General features: G+C 54.3%; 1 protein-coding gene across 1 annotated transcript in view; it reads right to left on the bottom strand.

Moving 5' to 3' along the window:
* Positions 1-3,673: 3,673 nt before the first annotated feature.
* Positions 3,674-20,999, bottom strand: part of BMP1 (bone morphogenetic protein 1) — a 44,083-nt gene continuing 26,757 nt past the window's right edge. The window contains exons 14-22 of the mRNA XM_077766645.1: positions 20,729-20,924; positions 17,562-17,686; positions 16,764-16,925; positions 16,196-16,376; positions 12,117-12,242; positions 8,849-8,976; positions 8,233-8,446; positions 6,366-6,616; positions 3,674-4,418 (exon numbers count right to left, since the gene is read on the bottom strand). Of these exons, the coding sequence (XP_077622771.1) occupies positions 4,284-4,418; positions 6,366-6,616; positions 8,233-8,446; positions 8,849-8,976; positions 12,117-12,242; positions 16,196-16,376; positions 16,764-16,925; positions 17,562-17,686; positions 20,729-20,924 (1,518 nt within the window). The 3' untranslated portion in view covers positions 3,674-4,283. The remainder of the gene's footprint in view (positions 4,419-6,365; positions 6,617-8,232; positions 8,447-8,848; positions 8,977-12,116; positions 12,243-16,195; positions 16,377-16,763; positions 16,926-17,561; positions 17,687-20,728; positions 20,925-20,999) is intronic.

Here is a 20,999-nt window from a genome sequence, read left to right as displayed (position 1 = left end):
AGTTAGAAGACACACTTTGCTGCCACAGAGAGCCACAAGGTGAGGGACTACCCTGGACTACCCTGTCCAGCCCAGGGACCCCAAGTTATCCCCACTCCTGTACAGGCAAGGAGGGGGAAATGAGGCAGTGGCCACCAAGGGGTGCCTTCAGATTACAAGTCAGGTGTTCTGCTGTGCAAACACAAACACATAGATAGACTCAACGCATACACATGGCCACTCACACTCATGCCTCCAACTCTCTGTTTCTGTCTCCTCTGCATATTCTTTCCCTTCTGGGGTAGCAACTTTCTTTTGATCTTGAATGGATGAGAGTCCCCCCCAAGGTATCGGGAGGGGAGGTGCCAGTTCTAGGGACCCTCACAGTTTTGTATGGTTTGGGTATGTGTCTCTTCTCCGTGTTAGGGAAAGAAGTGGCTGGGGTCCGGAGGAAAGGGATGAGGAGGGACCATTCCCCCAAATGGAGGGAGGCCTTCAGGAAGCTGAGCTGAGGTGATTGGCCGTAAAACAGCTTGGCCACAGCATCTGGAGGAGATTGGAACCAGATGTTCTTGGGATGGGGGAGGGGAGGGTGTCGGGCTGGGAGGAGGCTGGAGCAGGAGAAGCAGGCTGGTCAGTGGGAGGCTGGGTTGGGGGCCTCGGGGCTCTCTGGGGAAAACATCTGGCTGCCCTCTCCCCGCTCCCCAAATCAGACACTACTATTTTTGCAAACTGGAGCAGCAAATCTTTTCACAGATTCTAGAATCAGCCTGTGTGTAGGGACAGTCAAGCACAGGGTGTGACTTGGGAGGTGCCCAGAAAGGCTACCAGCTAGCCAGAAATGTCTCCTGCTGCCCCACAAGCCTCTGCGGGCTAAGCATTGCCTTCTCTGGCAGGAGTACATCTGCCCTAAGCTCCTAATGCTCAGCTGGAAACTAGTGTACCCAGAAGTTTCCTTTTTGCATAGAAAGAGAGTAGTCCAGGAACTGGAAAATTGTCTGGCAGAGGAAAGGAAAAGAAGGCCCATTTATGGAGAGCCTCCTATTTGCCAGGATCTCTTCAAAGGGTATCTCATTCCTTCCTTGAAACCCTGTGACGTGTTATCATTCCATGTGTCTAGATGAAGAAACTGAGGCTCAGAGAGGTTAAATGACTCACCCAGGGGGACACAGCCACCAAATGGTAGAGCTTGTATTCAAAACCGGCTATGTTTGCATGTAATTTTGTGACTTTTTCATGACAGAGAAGTATATGGAGTTAGGGTTAGGGGGAGGGAGGGGAAGGGAAAAGGAGGAAAGAAACAGTGAGGCAGAGGTACAGGGCATGTGACTTTCCTTCTACTATAGTTGAACCAAACTTGGCCCTAGAAGCCCCCCATGTCCAGCCCCCCATGAGGAACCCTGCCTTCCGGCTGCTTGGAGACTAGACCCTGAGTCTTCTTGTCTGTCTCAGCAGTGGCAGGAGGCTTGCTGGGGAGGGGTCACAGGCTTGTGGAATAGAGGAAACAGCTGGCCAGTGCCACTGGGTAAAGCATGGCAGATCCAGGTCTCCTGAGTGCCAGGCAAATGCTTTTGTCCTGTCCCCTGAGGGCTACATGGGTACTCCTGGAAAGATAAGCCGAAAGCTCCAGGGTATATGCTTATTTCGACCTGGAAGAAGTCTGGGGAAGATCCATACCAACTCTTCCACTACTGGCCATGTACTTGGGACCAAGGGGGCCTTCAGGGGGGCCCCCAAGGGCTTGGAGACAGTTGTGGGAGCAGGAGTATCTTCCCATGGCACAGATCAACTGAGCTGATGGGCAGCCACAGTGGAGTGGGTCTAGTCTGGAACCCTGAAGCTGGTGGAGGGTAAGGGTGGGCAAGACATTGAGAGCACATGAATTAAGTTCTGGAATATATATTAATGGCCTGCACCCTGCTCCTGAGCAGCCTCTACCACCTGGAGGCAGCCTCTGAAGATAGGCCCTGAGAAGACAGGGAAGGTCCACCAGCATGGCTCCTAAGTCCTTAGAGGTATCTGGGTCTATGGTGGTGATGGAGTCTTGGGACAGGCCTCTGGGGTGGCTGCGTGAGTCAATCCTGAGCTGCCTCTAGCTGTGGCATTGCTGTTCACAGAGCCCTTGTTTGGAGTGAAGAACTGGGTACTCGCTGTGGGTTGAAGCCCACTCTCCACAGTTTGGAGGGGGTTCAAAGCCCCTGGCTCCTTCTGGGCATGTGGCTCGTGGACTGGGAGCAGGGCCCTCTGAGCTTTAGAGGGCCCTAGGCAGCTGGTGAGGAGAGCTGTGACCACCGACTACAAATTCTGTTGTGAAGGAGCGGATGCCAAGGGGGTTGGCAAAGTGTCTGGGTGAGATCCAGGCAGCTCCAATGGTTTGCGGGCCTTTCCATTCTACTCATGGTCCTCCAGGCTGTCCTGAACACTGAGGTCAGAGGAGCTGGAGGCAGGGAGGGGTGGCTATGACATCACAGCCTGTGACCTCACTGGAGCAACAGGCAGGAAACTCTCGGGCCATCACCCCCTCCCTTGCAGGACTTCAAGGCCTCATCTGCTGTCAGGATGGAAAAAGAGGGCTGTACCCTGACAGTTGGAGCAAGCTGGCTTCCTGGAAGGAGAGGGTCCTGCATACACATCAGATGCCAGCAGTGTGTCTGGTTTCCACTACTGCTTTCTGCTTAAAGGGCCCATCTGGGGTATACCATGCCATACTGCTGCCTGGGGGTAGGTCCCCTCCCACAGTCTAGAGAGAGCATCTGGCACAACATGTGCTTCTGCAATAGGGAGGAGCTTGACGCCAGTAAAAGACCTACAGACCCACTGAAGGATCTCAGGGAGCCCCGGGGGTTGGAGCAGGATGCCTGGCTCTGAAATCTGCAAGAGGCCAGCCCAGGCATAAGAACCTGGGGCCTCTCTCTGCTTTCTTTCCCTTTGAGAACCATGTAGAGAAGGGGGAGAGGGTCCTCTGAATGGAAGGAGCAGCCATGTTGCTTCTCTCCTCCTGGTCTCTGGGAAACAGGTTTGTGCCTCACTGCTGTCCAGAGAGGGAGGGGGAAATGGCAGCGGGGAGGAGGCCAGACAAGACACAGTCTTGGGAGAGGGGGCCAGAGCTGGAATGTTTGCTCAGTGGCTGCCTAGTGTCTGGCTCTTGTTTCCATGAGAAGAGATGGACCTGCAGGGGGCCAGCACTGGGTGTTTGACCTTCAGGAAGGCAGAGTTTCAGGGCCAGTTAGTGGATCTGTTCAGGCTGATGCCAGTTTTCTGGCTTCTGGTGAGCTCCGCTGGGTCACCCTCCAGCCCACCCACCCCTTCCCTAGTTAGAGACAGAAGACATGGATGGACACCAGCTGGACAGACACACGCCTATCCCCTTTTACATACCTCCCTCCTCCCCCCACCCCCAAACAGCCTTTTTACAGAATGTTCCACTCCTCTCGTTGTGTGGGAGTGTGATGAGCAGTGCGTGTATGCGGTATGCCTGTAGGCTGGAGTGTGCGAGGCGGCTGTGTTTGTGTGTGCCCAAGTGTGAAATCACACCCTCAGGGGTCCTGGAATCGAGGGAAGGAAGGGCAGCCAGCGGGGCCAGGTGTCCTGGCTGTGGGCTGGCCCCAGACACAGCAAGCCTACACATCTGGAATGAGACACCCCCCCACCACACACGCACACCCATGTCCCAGACAGCATCTGGCACAAGATACTGGCTGTAACACTTTCAGTTTATTGGCTGGGGTGCCCTGATGTGGCTGACCAGCCTCTGGGCCTGAGAGAAGCCCCGTCTTGTTTCCCCACCCCCTCTCCTGCAGCCCCCCCATGGTGCATCCTATGGGACTCCTATGGAAACTCACACCCCAGGAAGTGGGGAAATGGGGGCTCGAAAAAACCATTTCAAGGTTGGAGAAGGGGTGGGAAATGCACATTACATGAAGATATGCCACCGGCTATACACAATACAGCGCACTTAGACAGGGCAGGGAAGATGGGAGGGTCTGCTGACAGACGCTCTCCCCACCAGGCCAGGCCTCCAGAGAGGAATGGCCACTTCAAGTGTCTCAGTGAAAGCTCTGGCTCCCTGGCCCTGGCCCCTTGCTCTGGTGGGGGCAAGGAGGAAGGGATCATGGGGAAGGGGCTCATGAAGGAGTCCAGTTCCCCTGCCTCCTGAGGACAGCCTCACCTGGCCCATCGGCCTGCAGGTCCTGGTGCCTGGGGGATGGGGACAGGGTGCCCACCTCCTGCCCACCTCCCACTGTCCAGTCCAGGTGACTGAGGGCAGTAGGCCTCCCGTCCCTGCCCCCACGTGAGGGCAGTGGTCATTTCCTGCTGTGCAGTGTGTCCTGGAACTTGGTGCTGGTGTACCGCAGGTGGAAGCCTTTTTTGGTGATGGTGTCATCTGAGTGGAATTTCACCAGGACAGAATCTCCCGCTGAGTACACCTCCTCGGGAGGCTGATGGAGGAAAGGGACGGGCATGAGGCTGAGGCTGCTGTTTTTCCTCCCCAAGATCCACAGCTCTAAGGAAGGTGGGCGGCTCGAAGACATTCACCAGATTCCCCCAGCCCCTTAAAGCAGGAGGAAGACTATTGCCAGCCAGAGTTTAAGGGGGTGCCTGGAGGAGGGGGAAAGCAGGGGATGGCGGAACTTGTCTTAAGTTCAAAGTCATACTTCATTCTAAACCCAGTGCTGCTATTAACGCTGGTATTAACGAGTTAGTTGTGAAGTCTTAGGCAAGGCACTGCCCGGCTCTGAGCCTGGCTTCCCTCAAGGGCAAGCAGGAGTAAATGTCCCCCCTCCCCCCACCCCTGCTTTCCAAGCTCAGAAGGGCTGATGGGGGTTGTGGGAGGGAGCAAATGAGAGTGTGGTTGTGAATGGATTTTGCAAAGGGAGTGGGTTCTCTGAGAGGCTGCCTTCTCACTGTCTCAGCTGCCTCTTGGAGAAGATGGGATAGCTGGGTCCTCCCGCAGACATAGCTGCTGCCGTTCCCATCCCATCCTCCCCCGGTTCTGGCCACGGTCTCTGGCCATGGTCGGCTGCAGGTGATGCCCCTGCCTAGCTCCTGCAGGCCCCTCCTCACCTCTGTGTGCAGGCCCTCAGAGTGAGAGCCGCCCGCAGAGCCTCAGCACACGGATGCCCTGGCTCTCAGGGCACAGAAAGCATCATTTCCGAGAACCTTGGGGACATTTCCAGCAACCTTGCCAGGAAGCCCTGACAGGACTGGGTTCCTTCCCCAGGTTCCCTCCCGTTGGCTCCAGCCTGGTGGAAGTCTCTGGAAGAAGCCACCTGGGGACACCCAATTTGGTGTGTGGCTCACTGGAATGTGCCAGATCAAGGGAGTTACAAAGGAAAAAGTGGGGAGGTGAGTGCTGGCTTGCCAGCCAGGGGATTCCAGAGTGGTGAGCCAGGCAGGCAAGGGGCCTGTGTGCTCTGCTCCTGCGCCACCCCCACCCCTATCTCTCCCCGCTGTCCCAGCCCTAGGAAGCCTGAAGCTCTGTCCTAAGGGCACATTCAGCTGGCGAGTGCTGGGCCCAGTAGATGCTGCAGCTGCAGCTCCAGGAAGGAAGTTTAAGGCTTCCTAGGGTGCCCAGTTACACTGGAGCATAGCCAAGAGAGAGGTGAGGGACCAGAGAGGTGAGGAGCAGAGGGCGTGTGTGTGTGTGTGTGTGTGTGTGTGTGTGTGTATGCACATGCATGGGTATGTAATGGAGAGAAGATGGCGTTCTCTAAAGGGGGGAAGGATTCACAAAAACAAAAGAAGCCACAGCTCTGACTGAGAGGAAGAGAAATCCACCTTTGTGGTTTTCCTGTGGCTTGGGTTAAAATCAAGCAAACTTTTGCCCACTGCCTCTGAAAGTGCCATTTTATGGACCCAGAAGCAATGCTCGGTGTCTGCTTGGACAGTGGCACCAAGGACTGTGGGACCAGCTGGCCTCCCACCAAGAAGGGAAACTGGCAGCGGGAGAGATGAGGGCGTTTTTATGGCTCAGCCAGATGACTGGTTAGCACAGTTCGGCTCAGGTCCTAGGTCCCTGGCTCTTGCCTCAACCTCTGCCCCCGACCCTGGGCCTTGCTTTTGGACTGGACCAAGGGCTGAGGGGGGCAGAGGGAATTCCATCAGCCTCTCTAGATGCAAGCTACCCTGTAGGTCCAAATAAACTGGTGCTGAGCAGGCTCGGGTCAGGGCAGGGCCTGTCCCAGAGGCTGCAGAAACCACAATGTTGGCCAAAAAAGGACAGTTTCCTGGGTGGGGATGGCCCCGGGCAGGGCAGGCCTCTGTGAGCAGCCACCCACCAGGCGGGGTCTCCCAGCTCCTGCAAAGGGCCAGGCGTGCACTAGCACCCATACCGGCACCCCATGCCTGCAGAAACATGGGCGCTGGGTGGGGGGCGGGGGTCTCACCCCTGAGCCGCAGTAGCGCCCCAGTCTGGGGGCTGTGCTATCATAGCCATCGAAGAGCTCCATGTAGTCGTAGCCACAGTCTGTTTCCTCCTCCACCTCGAAGGTCTGGAACACCAGCTCCACGCCATAGCCTTCCTCTGCCACGATGACCCACTCGCAGTCCACTCCCCCAGGGTAGTTGTTGTCACCAAACTGGGCGTGGGAGTAAAGATCCTTTGTCTTCACCTCTGCCCGAACCTGGCCTCCACACTCTGCGGGAGGAACAACAAGATCGGCCACCACTCCCGGAGCGTGGCCAGGGACCAGGCATTGCGCCTCACCATGCTGAGCCCTCACAGCTAGCTGGAGGGAGGGCCACGTGGCTAGTGGTGAGTGGGTTTGGACCTGGCCTGGGACGTGGCCCAGAACAAGTGCTCTGCTGCTCCGCCTCTGGATAGATGCCCACAGAGGCCCGGGGACACACCGGGTTGTTAGGCAACTCTGAGCTGAGGCCCTGGGGAGGGCACGCTTGTCAAAAGAGGACACTGCTCATTTGCTCCAGCTGATGGCTGTCATGGAAGAATGTGGGCCCTGTGTTGCCAGGGCTTCCATTCTTAAGAGGGAAGAACTACATCTGGACTTTCTGCGAAAACTCTTGATTTTTCAATGTTGGCTCACATTTTTAAAAAACACAGTGTGGGCCAAACAGAGCAGCTCTGACGGCCTGATAGAGTTCCGGGCCTCCAGTCTGGGACCCTCTCTGGGAGGGGCAGATGAGAGCATGCAGGACAGGGTCCTCAGCATCCACTCTCCTTTGGAAGCCCTCTGGCCTCTAGGATACCTGGTGCTTATGTCTCCCTGGACGGGTCAGGGGGGGATGGGACAGGGTCTGGGTAAGGGACTGAGCTACAAGGAAGGACAGGAGGCTCTGGATCCAGTAGTCCTGGGGACTCCCCACCAGGCAGCCCAAGACCCACAAGGAGCCTGTGAAGCCCCCATCTGACACCCTTGGTCTGATGTTCCCGGCCTCCCATGTCAGGCTCCAGCCTTTCTCTGCTGCTGCATTGTTTCCACTTCACTGCTGTCCTGTCTTTATGTACCCATTGCTCAGGCCAAACAAAATGACCTGGAGTCACCTGTACACGCCCAGAGCTGTCCTGGAATTGTGGCTGTGCCTTGGCTCCTCCCCCCGCTGGAATGACCCCACCGACTCCTGCTCAGAGCTAGAGCTTATCACATTTTGTCTCATGCTATAACTATCTGTGCACGTCCCGTCTAACCTCTGGACAGTGAGTTCCTGGTGTGTGGGGGTGAAGGGCTCACGTCTGATTCATCTCCATGGGCCCCTCCGAGTCTTGCATAGAGCCAGAGCTCAGTAAATGGTTGTTAGATAAATGGACAAATGATCGCTAAGTGAGCCCCTCAAGGGCTGAGATGTTTGTCCGCTTCATTTTTGTGGCCTGCACTTAGAGCACCGCCCGATCATACATGTTGTGTGTTAATAAGGATCTCTAGATGAGTGACTTTCGGGGTTGGAATGTGGGTGGGCTGCTGCACAGTCAGGCGTCCTACCACTGGGGACTGTGGGGCTTCCCTCCCCATCCCTGGATTCCCCACCCACTGGCGTCACTGCCCTCTGTTTTTTCCGGCAACTTAGAGGCCCCTCATCAGAACCTCTCCCACTCTCCCTTTAGTGCTCACTCCCTGCTCCCCTGCCCGGCCCTCAGAACACAGTCTCTGTCCACCCAGGCCACAGCTCTGTCCATCTGTGCCTTCACATGCTCTTCCTACTCCCCCTGTGAAACTCCTGAGCCTGGGCCTACCTGTGAGAGCAGGATTGCAGAACCAGACAGCGTGAGGACGCTGGGCTGGCCTGAGGGGGCCTCACCTGTGGAGTGGGATGCCTGAAAGCCCTTCCTCTGGACGGAGTTGTCGGAGTAGAAGCGCAGGAACATGCGGCTGCCCGTGGCCAGGACAGGCTCTGGCTTCTTGCTCCCACAGAAGCGGCCCAGGACAGGGGCCTTGGCGTCACGGCCATCGTACACCTCCAGGTGGTCATAGGCACACTCAGGCTGGGACTCGATATCCATCTCCACGAAGGTCTGGAGGCCAGGAAGGAGGACAGCAAGTTCAGAATTTGTCTGGGGGACAGCAGGTGGCCCCAAATCTAGGCCTCCAGACCCCAGCTGATGGGGACCAGGGAAGTGGCCCCTGCCAGGGGTACTGCTGGTAGCATGAAGGAAGATCCAGGAATGGGCAATGGCAGGCACACCCCCAGTGTGTACTGGGACTGGGCCTCTGTCCAGACCAGACTTGGGGCTCACAAGGATCCTCACAGGGATGACAGCCCTGTGGGCTCAGCCAGGCCACCAGCCTGCGGTCTGCATCACTCTGGTCAGGACCTCTGAACTACACAGAGCTTTGGAACTGAAAGGAAACAGGTGACAGCCTGATGGCATGGAGGAGCAGGGGTCCCCATGCAGGTTGGGGTGTGGGTACCTTACCAGCTTGACCCGGTGGCCAGGGGTGCTAGAGATAGCCCAGGTGCACTCCTTCTTGCTGGGATATTTGTCAGGCCAGTTGGGACTGGTGATGGTGCCACTGGTGGATGTTACCTTGTGGTCACAGCCAGCTGTGGGGCAGTGAGGGTAAGGGGATCAGCAAGGACCCCAGTGCTCCAATGCCCCCTGTTGGGAAAGGAAAAAGCCCTTCCCTCCTGCCCTCCTTGCTTCTTTTTCTTGTCTCCCACCTACACACTGACGAAAGGCTTACATATTACTTCTTTTCTGTTCAGTTACCCATGGCCGGGGAAACCTAGCTGCTTGCTTCCAAGCGAGGCCTGCCTGGCAGCATCCATGAAAGCCACCCTCACGGGTACCCAGTGCAGATCCCTCAAAGAGGCCTTCTGGCCACACCCCCTCTGCCCTCCACAATGCTGTCATCCTTTGGTCTCCTGCCACACTTCCACATTCACAGAAGACTTTGGCACCTGACTCAGTTCTCTACCAACTCCTGGTGCCATCCTAGGTGATGTCAGCAAACTCTAGCTTCTCTGTCCCTGATCTTCTCAGCTCTATTGGCACTTACCATCTTCCTCTCAAGCTGGGCTTGCTCGTGACCTTAACCTAGGCCTTGCCTGATACTACAAACACATCACCTCTCTGTGACCACTTCCTGTTCTTCCAGGGCGCTCAGACCCTCAGTGTCCTTTCAATACTTTTTCAGCTTTAGAGAGGCCCTCATGGTCTCGATCCTTCTGGTTTCTCTGAACATTTCCTCCATGGTTGTCTTAACTTGCTTCCCTATCTGGCTGGACCACATGGCTGATCACCCTGGCTGCTCATCTACATACTGTCCTTCTACTATGCCCTCTTGGAAAACCCTATCTGTGGCCCCAACCACTGAACACTCTTGGATCTGTCCTTCACCACCTCCACCCTTCGCCTCCTCAAGAATGGCTCTAAGTCTTTGGCCCTCTCAATTCCCATCTCTTCCCTCTCAGAAGATCACCTCACCTCCTGCCTCCCTGAAAAAAATCAGGGGCTCAGATATGAAGAACTTCAACCTTCCAGCCCCTCCCTGCAAACCTACCTTCCCCCTTCCTCGTCTCCAAAAAGGAGTCCCTCCTTCTGTGGGTTGGAGCTCATTGCCACCCACCATCTGGGTACCCTTGTATCACAAATTATCCACCCTTACTCTCTGTGCCATCTCTGCCAGCCTGTGGACCTTCCTGAGCTTTGCCCCATCCTGAAGTAGGGCCCTACATTCCCCTCCAGCTGCTGCACATCCTTTCTCCTTTTCTTCTCAGTTGACCTTCAAGAAAACTTGCTATTACCCCATTCTCACTGTTTATGGCTCCTTGATCCATTGCAATATGCCTTCCCACCTCTGAAAGCATGGCCTCACAAACAAATTTAAAAGCTGATGCTCATTATTTATTATCATCCAATCTGACAGGTTCCTTGGGGGATAAACGGGTGGCCAGGGCACTGTGGGCCATGGAAGAGAAAGGGATGGCTAGGTGCCTATAGTCAGCAGCTCAAAGGATGAACGCATAGCCACGAGGCCCCGAGAGCAGTGTGCAAGCTGCCCAGAGGCTCTGTGGATGCAGGTAGAGCTCCTGGCTCTCCACAGTGGACCTGTGGGCTGTGTCCATCATCCTTCGGTGGTTTCCTGAAGCCACATTCACTGCTCTCCTCCATTTCTACACAGGTCTTCAGGGCCCTCTAATTTCTCTGTGTATGCCCACTTCTCCCCTGGCTAGACTGCAATCTCCTTGGGGACAGAGGGACTCCCTTTTTTTTTTTTTTTAAGTGAGCCCTATGCCCAATGTGGGCCTCAAACTCATGACCCTGAGATCAAGAGTTGCATGCCCTACCAACAGACCCAACCAGGCACCCCAAAGGGACACTCCTCTTGAGGGCCCTGCTGAACTTTGCACAGCCTCTGGGGAGGGGTCAGGAAATACTGATTTGTAATTCACTTATCATTTGAGTGTGGAACCACAAGCGCTTCTAAAATAACTCAGAGCTACACATAGGCCGTCCACCCTGGAAGTCTAAAACCTCTCGCAGCTATCTTGTTGATGTCAGTGTACTCTTTTTCACACAGTACAGAGAGAGAGATGTACTTTAGACAACCACAGAATAGGGCCCCTCCAGCTAAAAGATGTGGAGGCCCTGTGAGTCAGGAACTCCGTATTTGGGGAGACTAAAGTGATCGGGTTAGAAGCTCTTGAGTGTCCGTTGGGTCACTGCTGAGGGTTTCAATTCTGTTTATTTTAGCCTGGAGTTTATTTGTTTATACCTTGGTTGTCCACCTAAGAACAGTGAGAAGAAGCATTTGCCAGGCACTGTGCTAATTATTCAAGTGAGATCTGTAAACCTTAGTATGCTGCAAGGCAGATACCATTGTTAGTCATCTCGTGGGTGAAGAACCTGAAGCTCAGAGAGGTGCAGTGATTCACCCAAAGTCACACAGACATTCAGTGGCAGAGCCAAGTCTGTGTTGTGCTGCTGGGGTAGTATGTCCCCAGCAGGCAGGGGACACAATGGAATTAGTGACTTGGAACAGGCCAGTGTTGTAGCATGTCCAAAGAGGTATCAGATGATGTTGGGGATGATAGGAGAGCTGTTTTCAAATATCTGCAGGGCTTTAGTGTCTGGGAGGCGGTGACTCTGTTCTGAATGTCCCCAGGGGTCAGAAGTGTGACCAATAACAGTTGACATACATGACTGTGCTTGCTATGAGTGTGGCACTGTTTGGAGCACTTCAGAGAGCACTGTGCCCTGCTGAGGTAGGTCTATCGTTACCTTTGTGTCACACAGGAACAAGCAGAAGTGCTCAAGGGCATGCAGCTGGCTAAGCGGCGGGGCTGGGCCAGGCAGCCTGGCTGCAGCCTGTGCTCTCAACCGCTGTGCCATCTTGCCTCTCTGCCACAGAAAGGTCGTTATGAAGACAAGGACTTGCACATGGACTTTAAGAAGCACTAAGATCAGTCTAAAAAAGGAGCCTGGGGACAAGTACGAGCCCCTCCTCTCCTAACATGCACAAGGAGACACGGAGGGGTGGGTAGTTTGGATATTTTGAGGATGGAAGAATCTGTGGACGAGGGGGGAGCAAAACAAGGTAACCTCCGGGAGCACCCATGACCTTGAGTCTACACTGAGCCAGATGGAGATGGCACCGGTGCCCTTGCGTCCCCACCCCCAGTCCGTGGGGGCCCGCCAGCCCCGCCCTGGGGGCGCCGGGCGCTGCACTGGCAGCGCTTACCTTCCTTGCAGTCGTGTTTGTTGTCATGTAGGACGAAGCCGCTGCGACACTGGCACTCATAGCTGCCGAAGGTGTTGACGCAGTCTTGCTGGCAGCCGCCGTTGTCCTTGGAGCACTCGTCCTTGTCTGCAGGGGAGCAAACAAGGCGGGCCAGGTCTGTGCAGGGCTGAGGTCGGGGTGATCACCCCATGGGAAGCGGGAGGCTGGCTGGGCTTCCTCCCCCCGGGGGGCCAAGGCCACAGTGGGGTCCAGGGCAGTGCAATCCAGCGGAGCCAGCTGAGCGGCCCAGCTGTGGGGAGAGAAAGCAGAAGTGGGGTGGAGGGAGGGCTGGGGCCTGGAGCTGACCAACATGGGCACCCTCTACCATTACCTGCTTACTGGACAGACGGACAAGTGGAAAAACAGACACACGGACAAGCAGACTGCAAGAGAAAGGAGCAGGACACGGGGGTCCCTCTTTTACTTCACAACAGGAAATGTCACAGACACCATCAAAATGGGAGGGGGTGGGGGCAGGGAAGGTCCCCTGTCCATGGGAGGGGAGGACAGGGGAGAGGAGAGCACCAGTTCTGTCCGGCCAGAAGGAGGCAGGCCGGAATGGCAGAGCGGAGGTGGGGGGTGGTCGGGCACTGAAGCCCCCATCCCATTCCGTCCAAGGTGAGGTTCCTGAGTAACAAAGGGTCCGGGAGGCCTGGCAGGCCTCACTGGGGGGTCCGGTTTCTTTTCTGCACTCGGAATTTGAGCTGGTGGGGGCGTCCCCGAGGGGGCTGCAGAGCGGGCCTCTTTTCTGAAACGAGAGAGAGAAGGAGAAAAGGGACCAAGGGGTGGGGGTGGAGGGCAGGGACCAGGGAGGGAGAGCAGTGAAAACCAGCCCGGGGGCCCGGGAGGCAGATTCACGCACAGGGCGGTGCAGGAAGGCGGCGGGACACACATGCAGGACGGCCATGTCCGGCGCAGCCAGGTCAGAGGAAGAGCAGGTAAAAAGAGGCACAGCGACAGGGACAGATAGGGAGAGAGCCTGTGGCAGGAAGAAGGCCAGGAGGGGTGGGCATGAGGCCCGCACACTATGGAGGGAGAGAAACCATCTCCGGTAAAGGGAGCAGCCCATGGAAAGGGTGGGCCTGGCCGGGAGCTCCGAGCTCTCACTCTGGCTGCTGCAGCTGTCGGGTGTGTTTAGACACCCCCCCACACCAGCATGCCCACAGACACGGGATCCCCTCAGGGATGTGCGGCTGTCTCACGTGGCAGCACAGACACTGGCCCACAGTACACACGCACAGGACACACAGGCAGACACAGATACCACATGCGCACACATCACTGGCCAGCCACCCACCTGTGTGCATGTGTACATGGGACACCCACTACTTCCTCCCACATGTGTGTGAGGAAGTGTGCGCAGGTACAAATACAGAGGTACAGATGCATATGCCGGCACTCGGGCCAGTCCACGGGTACAAAGACACACAAACGCAGAGACCACAGCTCATCAGCAGACCTGTGGACTCAAGTGTGCTCACACGTGCAGCTGCTCAAGTTCGGGTCAACCCACACACACACTCCCATGAGCACATGCACGCAGAGAAACACATGGTTACAGGCATGTGTTTGTCACTCCCACATATGCTCCAGTCTGTCTGTGGTCACTCGGAGGACTGTGTGCTTGGCACAGAGGCAGGCGTTCAGGGAAGGTGTATAGACTGAATGGACACCCAGATTTCCAGAGGGGAATCACGAGGTAGAAAGATGCCCGCTGGCGTTCAAATGGGCAGGTGGGGTGTGTGACAAAGGGGGCCCTGTTCCTGGTCTCTGTCAGTTAGAGGGGCCTGAGCACTGCTTCCGGAAGGTCCTGCTTCTCCACTCCATTCTCAGTGGGTCAGACCCCTTGGGGCCCGAGGAACTCAGGGTCAAGAGGTGGGGTCCCCAAGTCCCTCTCCAGGGTCCCTTCTCAGTTACAGCCTCACAGGAGATCCTCACTGAGGGGCCTATGGAAGCTGCCAGCCCTGCAGGAAGGTGGGGTGAGGGGCACCCTACAGCCCAGGAACTCACCTGTGACCACACTGGGAACTTCAGGGGTCCCAGCTTACAAATGGAGCAAAGACTTCCCTGAAATGTTTTGAGCCCCACACCTTCCCCATAGTCGCACCCTAAATACCTAGTACAGTGTCTGGCACGTATGAGGGTAAAAGAAATACCTGCTCAGTGAACGAATGAGTGCATGGGCAAGTGGGTGGCTGAATGGATAAGTAACAGAAAAGTGAGTCCTGAGGAAGGCCTGCTATAGCGTCCCAGGGCAGGGCTCTGGCATGGGCGGGGGTGGGAGTGGCAGCCTCACAGCCTCACCTCGGAGCCGGGGAGCAGGTTGCAGGAGGGGCAGGAGCAGGGAGGGTGGACACGGGCCCGGACAAGGAGATGGCACTCACCCTCCAGTGCCAAATGCCCCAGAAGGTGGCTGGGGTCAGACTGAAGGTCTTCAGGCTCTTTCTTCTCCTTCTTGGCTTAGGGTCTCCTCGCTGGGTGTCCCAAAAGTCCACAGAGCCCCCCTCCTGGGAGGCCAGAGTCAGATGCCCCATGCCCTGAGGGCTGAACCTTGATGCCCACTGGTGAGGGTCCTCTGCAGGTTTCTTAGGCAGCAGGGCACTGCATGTGTGTGCGTGTGCGGCTGTGCATGTGTGTGTGTGCGTCTCTGTGTGGGGCCGAGGGGGCAGGCGGCCCCGTGTCAGGCCAGGGCAGGGCAGTACCCAGGGGTGGAGAAGCCTGGGCTCTAGCCTGACAGATGTGTCGGTCCCCCTCCCGCCTCTGAGAGCGGAGCAACAGAGGGCAGAAAGAGACGAGAGTAAGCAGGTAATGGTCTCCCCAGGGCTCAGCCCACCCCTGAGTAGGTGTCACATCCCCGCGGCCCGCTGGTGAGCACCCTGTAGGAGTTCCAGGTGGGCATAGGGAAGAAAAGGATTCGCATTGCAAGGGGAGGGGTCTCAGCAAGCAGTGGGGTAGGAGCTGTGGGGAACTTTAAGCAGAGCAGGATGGCTGGCAGTGACAAGCTGGGAACCAGTGCAAAGGGGCAGGGCATGGCATCCAGGTGGGGCAGGCAGGGGTGCAGGGAGGTAACAGGGGGCTTGAGGATGCAGGACCCTGGGCAAAGGAGGGGGACAGGGAGGCAGCATGGACTAGGCCATGGGCTTCCTGCCTTCCTGCCACCCCACGCCCGGCCCACCAGGCCAGCTGGGGATCAGGATCCCTGGGCTACTCCCATATAAAACCGGCTGCTCCAGCCACTCCCTCCACCTTCCGCTCCCCCCACTCAAGTTCATGGAGTTTCCACCCCACACTATCAATGTCCCAAGTCTAAGTGCCTCTGAAAGACCACCAGTCTTGCCCCAGGATGAAGGTCTGAGGGAAGACTAAAGCAGGGGACAGGTCTCCTGGGCCTAGCTCAGAGAGGCCGGCTACGTTTTCGGCCTCCCAAGAATTGGATCCATCAAAGGGACTTATCTCAAGCCTTACATGGGGCAGCTCTCAATAAACATATGCTGGTTGGATCTGAGTCCCCCACCCGTGGCCTGAGGGCGAGTGGGAAGGCTTTGGTGTTGAAAAGAGGGAGGCTCCTCATCTTCTCTGAAGCTCTCCCCACCCCCCCCCACCCCCGGCATAAACCCATTTGGCATGTGTAGGGTCTGATTAGAGATGTGGCCGCTGCCCGATAACCTGCCCCACACAGTCTCAGACAAACACCCTCCTCCTCTGCATGCACCCCATGTTCTCTGGCCATGCTGAACTCCGTGTTTCCAGGGCCTGCCCTCCCTGGGGCCTTGGCATGATGGCTCCTGAAACCTGGAAAGCCCTCTCCTTTCATTTCTTCATGCCTATGCTCTGCCCAGGAACCACCCTGTTCCCATACAGCCCAGAGGGTTCAGGAGTACTGGGGTTCAGGAACAGACGGGCTGGCCTGGTGGTGGAGGGCTAATGGGGGGAGCAGGAGACAGACCCTGCTGGCCTGGTAACAGGGAGGGCCAGAAAGTGAAGGGGGAGAGTGGCAGGGAGAAGGGGTGATGGGCTCACAGCGGGGGAGTCCGGGTTACCTGAGAAGAAGTGGGCTTTGAAGCCCTTTTTGGAGACGGTGTTGTCAGACTTGAACTCCACGCGCATGTTGTTGTACTGGGAGGTGATGACCTCAGGCTTCTCGGAGCCACAGAACTTGCCATGTAGCTTGGAGTCGGCCGTCAGCCCGCTGCGCACTTCCACGAAGTCATACTTGCACACCTGCAGGGCAGTGCAGCTCCAGGCCTGCCTCCTCCAGGAAGCCTCTCCTGACCACCCCCACCTGGGAAGGTTCTCTTTTGTCCCTTTGTCTTTAGTCACCCATCTTACATAATCTAACAACTCAAAAAGGTGCCAAGCCACCCCCACTGGATCCTCTTGCGCTCCCCACACAAGCCCTGACTGAGTCTTGCCTTGCTGCACATTCCCACGTGTGCTCCCTGACCTTCAAGCCCTCCTCCCCGACCTTCCCCTGCTTCCTGGAATTGGGAGCAGTCTCTCCTCCTCTACATTCTTTGCACATTTCATATGGAAGGAAGCAGGCACTGAGCAGAGTTCCCACGCTGCCACAGACCTTCCTGAGTCTCCTCAGCCCTGGTGGGCACTTACATCATTGCCTTCGGTCTCAAAGAAGTCGAACTGCAGGGAGATGCGGTACTGGGTAGGGGCCACCAATTGCCAGATGCAGTTTTTGTTAGGGGGGTATTCCTTGGGCCAGCCTGGGCTGGTGATGGATCCATTGAGCTTGGTGAGGAATCCACCACAGGCAGCTGTGGGGACAAAGAAGGTGGCATCAGCCGCCAGGAGTCCCCACTCTAGGTAAGGGCCAGAGGTAAGGGTGCATTAAGGAGAAGATGGGAATGGGGTCTAAGGGAAGCAGGCAGGGTGAGGGGGGCACCTTCAGAGTATGAGGAATTGGGGAGTCGTATGCATGAATACTCTCTACTTTCTCAGAGCCCCTGCTGAGAGGGAGGAGGGGAGTGAGGGGCTCAGGGAAGGCTGGGCCTGTGGGTAGTGAGGCCTGGAGGCAGGGAGAGGAAGGTGGGCAGAGAAAAGCTGCACAGCAAGCCCAGGCTGAGCCGAAGGCAGCTGGCAGGGAATGCTCTCACCTCAGGGGCAGGTAGGTTTAGGGAGAGGCTGAAAAATCATTGCCTGTCTGAGAACAGTGGTTTCCACACTGGGGATTATGACCTTCAGGGGGATGACAAAATCAATCAGCAGGTCATGATCAGCATTTTAAGTGAATAAAAAAGAAAAAAAATACCAGAGTGCATCACAGCTGTCAGTGTGTTCAGGGGGTTGCAGGGCTACCATATAAAATGTGATCCTTGTTGGCAAGGAGTGAAGAAAGTGTTAGGGAATTCCAGCTTTTCCAGGAACGGGTATGTCCAAGGGCTTAAGAGATCNCTCGCAGCGGCGCTTGTCCGGGGCCAGCTCATACCCAGGGTCACAGCTGCACTTGTAGCTGCCCAAGGTGTTAAGGCACCGCTGCTCGCAGCCCCCGCGGTTGGGCCGTGAGCACTCATCCACCTCTGCCAATTGGGAGGAAAGGGTGTCAATGACTGCCAGGCCAGGGCCTGCCTCCTGCACTCTGCTTGGGAGTCAAGTCCAGTGTCCCTCAGGCTTCCTGAGACCACCTCCAGCCCCACTGCAGGGGACAGGAGTCAGCTGTGGACCACTCAGCTTTGAGGCTGTGGCCCTCCCTACCCCAGCCAGCCCCCCAACTCAGTCCCAGGGGTTCCTATTCCCGAGATCCCCAAAGGGACAGGTAGTGACCTGAAGGAGGGGACAGGTAGACCCCACAGAGCCTTTCTCTGACCACAACGGCTGGGCTGGTGGCCACCACCCTCTATTGGTGCCTCTTGTGTGTCAGTCCCTGGCCTTTCTTCATTTATCCTTCGATCCTGACATGACCAGTGATGGAGGGACTGTTACTATCCCCATTTTACAGATGAGGAAATAAGGTTCAGACAGATTACCTGCCCACAGTCACACAGGTAAAAGAAATCCACGCTGCCTTGCTTCCTCCCTAAGCTTCTACAGCACTCCCTGGCTCTATGCCTCCTTGGCATTTCTTCTACACAAGTCTTCTACACACTTTTGGACTTTAAGGCAACTCCTGAACTACTATTTCAATTCACAGTTGAGCACCTACCACGTGTCAGCTACTTTTACATATGTTTGTCATTTACTCAATGAGATATGCAGTTTTTCAGTGCAGTTGACCTCTTCTCCCCAGTTAGGCCATAAATTCAAGGACAGGGTACCAGGGTCTATGCATCCCTCATAGAATCTCTGTGTAGAATGGGTGAATAAAGAAGACATGGAGTCACCACAGCAGTATTCACAATGGCCAAGATGTAGAAACAGCCTAAATGGTTACCAACAGGTGAGGATAAAGAAAATGTGCCACAGGATTGGAAGAAGTAACACTGTTACAATGCCCATACTACCCAAAGCAATCTATAGATCCAGCGTAATCCCAATCAAAACACCACTTTGCACAGAACTATAACACATAATCCTAAAATGTGTATGGAACCACAGAAGATTGAAGCAGCCAAAGCAATCTTGAGAAAGAATAAAGCTGAGGGGCATGCTCCCATATTCCAAACTGTAGTGCAAAGCTATGATCAAAAACATATAAATCAAAACAGTATGGCACTGGTACAAAAAGAGACAGATCAATGGAAGAGAATAGAGAGTCCAGAAAAAAAAAAACCCTCATGTATATATATACTCAATTATCCTATGACAATGGAGGCACAATATACAATGGAGAAAAGACAGCCTCTTTAATGAATGGGCAGATCAGACAGCTACATGCAAAAGAATGCAACTGGATCACTTACTTACACTATACACTAAAAGAAACTCAAAATGGGTTAAAGGCTTAAATATAAGACCTGAAACCATGAAACTCCCAGAAGAAAACTGAGGGAGTAAGCTCTTTGGCATTGGTCTTAGTGATATTTTCTTTGGCTCTGTCTCTTCAGGCAAGGACAACAAAAGCAAAATAAACAAATGAGACGATGTCAAACTAAAAAGCTTTTGCCCAGTGAAGGAACCATCAAGAAAATAAAAAGGCAACTTAATTGGAGAAGATATTCACAAATGTTATATGAAATAAGTGGTTGACATCCAAAATATATAAAGAACTCATAGAACTCAATATAAAACAATAACTATTGATTAAAAATGGACAAAGGACCTGAATAGACATTTCTCTAAAGAAGACATACAGATGGCCAACAGACACATGAAAAGATGCTCAGCAGCACTCATCATCAGAGAAAATGCAAATCAAAACCACACTGAGATATCACTTCACACCTGTCAGAATGGAGAGTATCAAAAAGATAAGAATAACAAGTGTTGGTGTAAGATGTGTAGAAAATAGAACCCTTCTGCATGTTGGTGGGAATGTAAATCGGTGCAGCCACTCTGGGAAACAGTATGGAGATTCCTCAAAAAATTAAAAACAGAACTACCATATGATACAGCAATTCTACTTTTGGGCTTTTATCTGAAGAAAATGAAAACACACCAATTTGAAGAGATATGTACAACCCCATGTTCACTGAGGCATTATTTACAACAGCCAAGATATGGAAGAAAGTAAAGCATCCATCAATAGATGAATGGATAAAGTAGATGTGGTATACACAAACAATGGAATATTACACAGCCACAGAAAAGAATGAAATCTTACCATTTGTGACACCATGATGGACCTAGAAGGTATGAGGCTAAGTGAAATAAGCTAGACAAATACTGTAAGATTTCACTTATATGTTGAATCTAAAAACAAAACAAATGAACCAACAAACTAAACAGAAACAGACTCATAGATACAGAGAACAAACTGATGAGTGCCAGAGGAAAGGGGAGGAGGGATGAACAAAATAGGTGAAGGGAATTAAGACATGCAGTTTTCCAGTTATAAAGATAAAACAAGACATGGGGATATAATGTGCAGGATAGGGAATATAGTTAACAGGGTTGTAACAACTTTGTAAGGTGACAGATGGTAACTAGACTCATCGTGGTGACCATTTTTTAATGTACATAAATGTTGAGTCACTATAATATACCCTTGAAACTAATAGGATATTGTATGTCAATTACCCTTCACTTTAAAAAATGCATTAAATACACACAGTGGAATAAAAATGGATGAATCTTATGGACATTATGTTCAGTAAAATAAACTAGTTACAGAAAGACAAATACTGCAGGACTCCACTTACACAAGCTACCTAAAATAGATTCAATCAATCAATCAATCAATCAATGATGGTTGCCAGGGGTTGGGGGAGGGAGAAATGGGGAGCTGCTAATCAATAGGCATAAAGTTTTCGTCAAGCAGGATGAATAAGCCCTGGAGATCTGCTGTATGGCACCCTCTCTTTGGTCAGCAACAGAGTATAGTACACTTACAAATGCGTTCAGAGGACAGATCTCAAGCTGCGTGTTCTTACCACAACAAAATATAATTATAAAAATTAAAAGAAGAAATGGAGGAGATGGAATGGCCATGGGGGTGGGCCGGGTAGGGAACGGGGAAGGAGCACCTTTGAAAAAGTTGACAGCAAAGCCAGCTTTGTTAATGGATCCGTCAGAGACGAATTTGAGCCAGAGGCGGCTGGAAGTGCTCTTGATGTCATCCGGCTTCTCGTAGCCACAGTAGCGCCCGATGAGGGTGCTGGTCTCACTGTGCCCGTCACGCACCTCTAGGTAGTCGTAGGCACAGCTGTCGTGGCGCTCGATCTGAGGGTCGGGGGCTGGATCAGCTGGAGCGGCTCTGGTGGCCAGGGCCCAACACCGGGAGACCCACAGACAGGT

This window comes from Crocuta crocuta, unplaced genomic scaffold, assembly GCF_008692635.1.
Source record: "Crocuta crocuta isolate KB4526 unplaced genomic scaffold, BGI_CrCroc_1.0 scaffold225, whole genome shotgun sequence".
In the NCBI taxonomy this organism is placed as follows: Eukaryota; Metazoa; Chordata; class Mammalia; order Carnivora; family Hyaenidae; genus Crocuta; species Crocuta crocuta.
This window is presented reverse-complemented; position numbering and strand designations above follow the sequence as displayed.